The sequence below is a fragment of the Olea europaea genome, chromosome 1 (assembly GCF_002742605.1).
Source record: "Olea europaea var. sylvestris chromosome 1, O_europaea_v1, whole genome shotgun sequence".
NCBI lineage: Eukaryota > Viridiplantae > Streptophyta > Magnoliopsida > Lamiales > Oleaceae > Olea > Olea europaea.
In genome coordinates, this window is record NC_036237.1 from 4,965,114 (window position 1) to 4,974,164 (window position 9,051).

At 30.4% G+C, this 9,051-nt stretch overlaps 1 protein-coding gene across 1 annotated transcript; it reads right to left on the reverse strand.

Moving 5' to 3' along the window:
* Positions 1-477: 477 nt before the first annotated feature.
* Positions 478-3,195, reverse strand: LOC111378274 (copper transport protein ATX1-like). Its single transcript, XM_023001471.1, has 3 exons — positions 3,047-3,195; positions 2,148-2,223; positions 478-899 (listed from the first exon to the last, which is right to left on the reverse strand). The coding sequence occupies exons 1-3, from the start codon at positions 3,053-3,055 to the stop codon at positions 631-633; spliced, it is 354 nt and encodes a 117-aa protein (XP_022857239.1). The 5' UTR covers positions 3,056-3,195; the 3' UTR covers positions 478-630.
* Between the last annotated feature and the right edge of the window lie 5,856 nt (positions 3,196-9,051).

Sequence of the window (9,051 nt, forward strand, 5' to 3'; positions counted from 1 at the left end):
TCTTGATGGTATCTAGTAGATTCTTTTCTCAGTATATTCATTGACATTCTTGTCGACGAAGGTGTATGATCCAGCGTGACACAAATTTGAGCTCAACATTACAAAACATATTGATGGAGAGGTTGAAGACGATTCAAACTTTGAGAGTTTATATCCGCATTGTATTTGTAATAATTTTTGTATACAATATAACTGGTTAAAATTCCAGCCCAACATAACCCTGTATACATGAGTACAAAAATACTTGCTTTAGACAAATGCAGCCAACCATCATCTACGACAAATTGCACATTCTACTGTCAATATAATGTTTGCAACACACTATGCCCATTCTAAATAAACAAGTCACTATATCGCTATATCAATTCTACCAACGATAAAAAGGGTAAACTTTGCGTGGCAAGTTTCAGTAACCACTTCACTTAAAAAGTAAGTTTCACTTTTAAATTTACCCAAACACGCTTGGTACACGCTGTGTATAATATCAATAACATAAAAGAGCTTCTAAGAAGTTTATTTTATAGGATATGTTTAGCATACAAACTTGCAAATACTCCAGACCACAATTTGATTTGAGCAATGGAGAATCTAAAGCCCACACATTCCATTCCCAGAGACTAAACAATCATATTAAGCAACAGCAACAGCTTCTGTAGGCTTCGATTCTGGCTCAGCTGGTGCTTCTTCAGTCTTTGATTCTGGAGCTTCAGCAGGCTTCGTTTCTAGTGCAGCTGGTGTTTCAGCCGTCTTTGATTCTGGTGCAGCTGGTGCTTCTGCTGCTTCCCAGTAAGAAGATGCCTTCCCGGTTTTAGAAACGGTCTGCAGAACAGCTTCTGGCTGGACATTGCCCTTCACGGTAACTTTTTGCTGCTCGATATCAATGTCAAAAGATTCAACACCTGTATAACACCGTGTTAATGAGTCAATAAGAGTTACTTTCAAAATAAGTAACTTTATTAACTTAAATACAAGAAAAACGTAATATATCCAAACATGTCATTTGCCCCCTTTGTTTAGAAAACAGCTATTATCTACTCTAATTAAAAAAAAGGAAATGAGATTCAGCTCCTTCTGGTTTGGCAAAAATTCATATTTTAATAATTTTAATAAAAGTTGATGAAATGTGGTGAAAAATAGATAAAAAGTAGTGGATCCAATAAAATGTGTGCTTGAAAATGAGTTTAGATTAAAATGAATTTTAAAGCTCAGTTTAGTTGACGACAAAAAGAATTAACTATTTATTACCATAGTAATAATACAACACATCTCCCCAAATAGTCACTATCAAAAGCTAATCAAAACTTGTCAAGCCAACATCCGTTTTGTAAGACAGTTTGAATTACTATTTCTCTCTAAATATAATTTAAGAAAATATCTTTCGAATCCTGCAAAAAGGGATGAATGAAACTCGAGAGAGCTAAACATATTGCACCAATAAATTTACATGTATTGCCAAACGATCCAAAGAAGTACATAGAAAACCTACATTTTTCATAATTCACGCATTACAGTGGATATAGGAAAATGGGATTATTCAAGAGGTTGAGTTGTCAAGAGGTTACTTCGCCAGTCAGGTAATCAAAATTAGTCATCTTATTATGCTACCTGTTCATCAAGTTCTTATTTACATCATAGTCTTCAAAATGCTTTCGACTACAACCCCAGCTTCCATCTTACTTTGTGTATGACGACATATGATTTCATATAAAAGATTCACATGCACAGGCCCCATGTACATTCGAAACTAAGGCCTTATTTGGCTCGCATTTTCTAAAACTAATTTTTCCTCAAACTAATCTTCAACCACACATTTCATGGAACCCATAATTTTATCCGATTTTCAACCACACATTTCATTAACTTTTATTAAAATATACTAAAATCTAATTTTTACCCAAACAAAACATGGTCTAATTATCTATAAATGTAGGGATTGAATATTAAGAAAATTTAGCAGCAGGAATGCCATTATGCCAGGATCAACAAAAAAGCTGATATATTACGAGCAACAACAAAAATTTATGCGAAATTCATAGAGATACTCAAGCTTCATTGCTCCAATGTAATGGATGGTCTAAACCTAGTAAGGACGCACGTTATAGAAAAATCATTTTATCATAGTTGACGTCAAGAAAAAGCTGACAAACCTTCCATTTTTCCTAGAACCCTTTTCACGGCTCCAACGCAACCTTGGCATGACATGCCGACTTTCAAGACAACAGTCTGCAATCAAATGCACAAAAGTTTAACAAGGCCTTCCATTAGGAACAGAGTAAGCATTCATGTATTACTAAATACAATTCTTCCTGCAACAATTCGAGACTTCATAGGATTTGCACAGGCCACAATTCGTCACAGGTCATTTCATTCATGGCAATCAGACAATACTAAACTTAATACAGCAATTTTCAAAATTTTTTATTCGACATTCTGTTCACCCTTTATACAAATTCTCATACAGAACTATGAAGTAACAACTATTCGAATTGAACAAGAATTGATCATTACTCAGTCATGACAGAATGATAAACAACTATAAGTGACTAAGATATACAATTAAGTAATAGAAAGTAATACAAATTAGTTAGCCACAATTGCATTATTTTAGTAAACTACGATTGCTAAAATCCCCTTTTCCTGATCGTAAACAAAACTTGTGGGAAAAATTTACCTCCAAAAAAACAAAAAAAACCCTAGAATTGACTTCAATTTAAACACTGACAAATCAAGCAGTTTTAAACTATAAAAGCAAAAATCCCAAATTGTAGAATCGAGTAAATAGCCTCTGAACACTGACAAACCCTGCAATTTTTGCCAATTCTCGAAAAAGTCACACAATATATTAAAAAGGCACATATAATCAGCAGCATTTAGTATGTCATTTGATCACATCCAAATGACAGATCATATGAAAAGAACCCAAACGAAATCCAGATGGGTTATCCAAGAATCACACTATCACAGGAACTCAATAATAATAGCAATAACACGATGGAATTAATTTCCATAAAAAAAACAAAAAACAAAAAACAAAGGGACAGAATACCTGAGACATGCTGATTATTTAGACAACTGAAAACAAAAGAAAAGTTTGAAGATTTTTTCTGTGAGCACGCAGAATAGAGTGAAAATGTATTGATGCTAGATGATATCTGGATTTTTGAGAGCGATACTTATAGAAGGGAATGGTTTTTGTTCGTTCATTAAAAAAAAAAAAGAAGGTTAGTTTCGTGGTGTTTTTTTTTTTTTAAAAAAAAAAAAAAAAAAAAAAAAAGAAGGTTTGTTTCGTGGTGTCTGAGATTGACCCCACTCACAATCTTAGATTTCTCGACGTAAAGTATACGCATTCAATTTTTATCATAGTACTCGGAGTATTTCTATATTCTCAATTTTCTTAAAAACTTGATGTGATATAAAAATATTAGACATTTTCGCCTCCATTGACAAGTTCTATAAATTATTTATAAAAATTATATTTTAATTAAAACATCTCAATTCAATAAATTACGATTACTATTTACTTATTCATTATTCATACCTATCTATTTATAAATTAATTCGTTTATAAATTCTTGATAATAAATTAAATCCAAATCAAAGTCGTTGCTTTGCTAGGAAATGGGACGAAATCCAACCATGTGCAGACCTATTCACGATTACATGGCTAGTAGGAATTATTATCATAATAAGATAATTTAATGTATTGTGTTTATGACATGTTAGATCATAATTGCGTGGCTGGTAGAAGTTGTTATCTTACTAAGATAATTTAAGAATAATTTAATTTATGATATTCCCATAAAATTATTGTTTACATGTTAGACATCTTAAACATAATTGTAAGTAATTAAAATAGAGACATGTTCCTTTACAAAAAATTAATGATTTTCGTGTTCCTTTACAGATCATACTTGCAACTATACTCAAAGTTATAAGTTATTCGAACTTTTAAAACAATATTCTGTGCCGAACTTCGGTTCGGATAAGATTTATGACACGCGGACAAAAAATTAATGGTGTAAGTGCTCCTTTACAGGCGTTACTTGCAACTACACTCAAAGTTATAAGTTATTCGAACTTTTAAAACAATATATTATATGCCGAACTTTGATTCAGACAAAGATTATGTAGTGGCATATCAATGGTATCTGAGTAAAATAATACTTTAACGGGTGGTCCAAGTCATAACCAGTCCCATTTAATAGGATGCTACTTATTGCAGAACTTTTTGAGTAAATTATCTTAGACTAACTTCCATAAAAAAAAAAAAAAGCTCTTTTAGTGAGATAAAACATTTTTAAAAGATTATTTTTAACTACACATTCACATAATAAATTTTTTTTCCCCCCGAAATCGGCCGAAACCTTCAATTTCAATTAAAATGTCCATAACTAATTTTCAAAAGCATTATCAAAGCAAAGTAGTTGGCCTAATTAGGAATTTCTTAGAAGCCATTTAGTGTAGTTGGACCAAATAATTTCCTAGCTTTTTCATTCAGCAGTTGGAAGTGTACTTTTCCATATCTATTTGATAGTACACAAGGGTTACTGCAGTACACTATGGATCTAACACGAAGTACAAGCACGCCAATATTCTATTTCGTTTCTTTTCTTCTTCAAATATGCGAATTGCCAGTCATTATTAATATTATAATATTGTTTGAACTTAATTTATTAATTTAAAAATAAATTTATAATATCATAGAACTTTTTCACGTGTTACCGTAAATTGTGCAATACACGAGTTTAATTACCAGCATATTTTTTATTTGATCTGAACTTAATATTAGCATATCTACAATATATTAAAAGTGGGGATCGAGAAGAAAATTTTTATTACCAATTGTACCCTTACATATTTAGCTTTAAGTCCAATATACCCTCATTTATTCTCATATCTTTAATTTTTTATTTTACCCTTATATTTTTATGTTATGGTCAATAATACCCTTAAAATTAAATTATTTCAACTAAATTCAACTATTATTAAAATTAAAATTATTTATCTTTTAAATTAAGTCAATTAATTTTCACTAAACACTATTATTACTAATTATTAGTATATGATTAATAAAAACAAAATAAAAATTATTACAATACCACGTATATAATTAACATGAAATGGCATAGACTATTAAATCAATTAATGTTAATATATAAGATTTATAAAAACAATAAAATTATATATACGCTTAAACTTTTTTAAACGTAATATTACAGATTAAAAGAATAGTGCATTCCTAAAAGATTTCATTGAAAATAAAACATAATAGAAAAAAAATCCCGTTAACTAATGTTTACTTAATAAATATTAGATGAAAAGACATTTTATAATAATCCATCAACTCTTTAATCACCATTAATTTATATTAATTACATAAAATATGAAAAAAAAAATCATTTTTCAATAACCTAAGTGTGAATAGATGATAAACATTTGATTTCACATATTACTTTTACGTTTTTATATTCATGATGAACAATACCCTTAATACTCAATTTATAACTTCTAAATAAGATAATTAATAATAATTATTATTACTTTCAAAAATTAAGTCAATTAATTTCCACTAAATACAATTATTACTAATTATTAGTACACGATTAATAAAAATATTATCACGTACAATTAAAAGAAATTACAATAATATTATTTATATTTATAATTTACTTGAAATGACATATTTTATTAAGTCAATTAACAAAGTTTAAGGACAGACAATGCTTATTATTAAAATATACATTTTTGAACATGTATTATCTTATGGGCAACTATATTTCACACTTTTTGTGGAGTTTCAATGCAAACAAGAAAAGTATTGATAAAAGACTAAAAATAAAAGTTGTAGGACGTTGACAAAAAATATTATGTACAAAGAAATGTTATTCAAATAAAGTACATTTCAATTTATTTAACCTTTCACATTATATACATAATTTTATAAAAAGTGTTATTCATATATATATATTAAAAATTTTAATTTTACCTTTAGTAATATTAATTACATCAATTACTTCCAAAAACATTATTAGTACATAAAAAATATTAGGCATATCATTCGTCCGATACATAGAACGTACAACGCACGTGCTTACTATTAGTGTCTACAAAAGATGGATCGAATAAAAAAACATTAAAAAAAATTGAATGGGCTCTCTAAAGAAAATTCAATGGAACCTAAATTCACACCCAACGTAGAATTAGAAACTAATATGCGCACAAGTTGACATACAAGCTTAAATTTCATTTCATTATAAGATTCCATGCTTGATAGACGACATGTAATACTCCTTGATTTTTTCATTTATTTATGACAAAATGATAGGTTTTGCTACGTGTACATTGGAGTTTACAACCCCTTACAATAGGGGAACTTGTAATTTTTTTTATTGGATGCTAGTCTCCTATTGTGAAGGGGTTGCACACCAGGGTGTATAAATAGCAAAATTTCAAAATGATACACCCATCATCTATAACCAACATATTATTCCCCGATTGCCATATCATTTCGACAAACAAGGTAGTAAAATAAGGGAATTTTGCATAGATGTCCCTACGTTATCAATTGCAACAAAATTTCTCACTTTTCAAAGTGTGCAAAAAATGTCCTTTGTTGTGCGAAATTCTCAAATTATGCTTGTAAATACCTTTTTGGGTCTAATTAACGTCATGTTGACTTGTGAGAAAAATCTTTGAATATGTCTAATATATAATGGATAATAGTATTGTTAACCAAAAAATAAATGATAAAAAAATATTTCATAATCTCTTTGCTACGTAGATGAGATAAAATTTCTCTAAATAACACACGAGTTTTTTTACTTCTCCATTGTAGATACAAGAAGAAAGTAATTTTTATTTATCTTCCATTTTGAGAGATTAGTATTTATGAATTATTTAGTATTTTTTATCTTATAACTTATTAGTTTGAAATTGTTAAATACAATATGCTATATTAATGTACAAATTATAATGCATTCATTAGGATTGCTTTTGAAAATTTTTAGGAATAAAGATAGCAATATTCTTTATAAAATCTTGTTGGGAATTCCCTATTTGATAAAGCATTATGTAAATTCTTCGTGAAGATTTTGTCATTTAATAGTTGAGCATTGATTAACATACTTAATCCCATGAAGAATGTATTCCAATCACACCAATTACATGCTTCTCGTCAGGTGTTAACCGTAAATACCGACGGTTTCAACTATTGACCAAAATTGTGAAGATTGATAGTTCAAATGTCAAACTCAACACTTAGTAAATGTAGGGAAAGACATTTGACCTGTTAGTCTCGTCGATTTGCCGGATATGAGTAATAATCTAAAATTCATCGTGTATCATAGGGGACAGTTTTTCAACGTAGATGACGAATGAAATGGCGATTGAACAATACCACTTTAATTGTGGTTCCAAGTATTATCACCCTCATAGGACTTGTCGGACCATTGATGGACAAAGCATACGTTATTATTTGCAATATTTGAGGCAAGTAATTTGTGTTGATGATTGTTATTTGAAAGTTCATTAAGAGATCCAAGTAGCGCACCCATGCGATGTAAGAGATCCAAATCTGTGTCAAGCTTATGAATCAGAAAATGTACTTGGTACTGTTGCAACTTTTATTTGGGGTACAAAAACCATTCCCCTTTTTTTAAAACATAAGATTTCATTAATTGCAAATTGTTAAACTCTCAATCTTGACAGATATGTTTTGTATTTCTTGATAGTTCGATGGTAAGTAGGAAAACATACAAGATATCCAAGTATAACGATTGATCGGACGCACAATATTTCGATTATATATTAACACGTAATCTTCGATAAAAGTAGAAAATTTAAATACAGTTGATAACATGAAGCATTATTCGTTCACTGCAAGTGTGGTTAGGAAAAAAAATCTCCTGTGAAGACAAAAGGAATGAGAACCAAATTGAGAATGCATAAAATAGTGCTCCTTTTACCTATTTTGGAGAGAGCGCATAAAATAGTGTTCTCCTTTTACTATATATATATATATGGGTTAATTTCACAAACGGTCACTGAACTTACAGAAAAATTACAAAACGGTCACTGAAGTTTAAAACTTTCAGTAACGGTTACTTAAGTATTGAGACGCTTTCAAAAATGGTCACTGAAATTTAAAAAGTTTCTGAAACGTTCACTGTAGTTGAAAAATACTTTTTTAGTTTTTTTGTTACATTTGCGGCAATTTTTCGACTATTTCTAACCACCGATACCATCGAATTTTGATACCGTTGGAAAGCCCACAACATCATCTTCAATTAACACTCAAAATCTCTCCGTAACACTAAGGAATTCGACCAGAAAATCACCGCAAAAGTCGCCCCAAAAAATATGAAAATCTGCCTAGATTTTCAGATTTTTGGGCGACTTTTACGGCAATTTTTCAGCGACTTTCGACCACCAAAACCATCGGATTTTGATACCGTTAGAAAGTCCACAATGTCCTCTTCAATTACCATCTAAAATCTTCCCCAAACTCCAAAGGATTCGGCCGAAATAAACCCGCAAAGTCCGCATCCCAAAAAGGCGAAAATCTGGGATGCCAATTTTGTGAGTTTATTCCGGCCGAATCCTTTGGAGTTTTGGGGAGATTTTGGATGCTAATTAAAGAGGACATTGTGGGCTTTCCAACGGCATCAAAATTTGGCTATTTTGGTGGTCGAAAGTTGTCAAAAAATCGCCCGTAAATGTCCACCAAAAATCTGAAAATTTGAGCAGATTTTTGTTTTTTTGGGGTGCCAACTTTGTGGGTTTATTCCGGCCGAATCCTTTGGAGTTTGGGGGAGATTTTTTGTTGTAATTGAAGAGGATATTGTAGGCTTTTCAACGATATCAAAATCTGGTGATATCAGTGGTCGGAAGTAGTCGAAAAATTGCCGTAAAAGTAGCTCAAGAATTTTTAAATTTCAGTAACCATTTTTGAAAGCGTCTCAATACTTAAGTGACCGTTACTGAAAGTTTTAAACTTCAGTGACCGTTTTGTAATTTTTCTGTAAGTTCAGTGACCGTTTGTGAAATTAACTT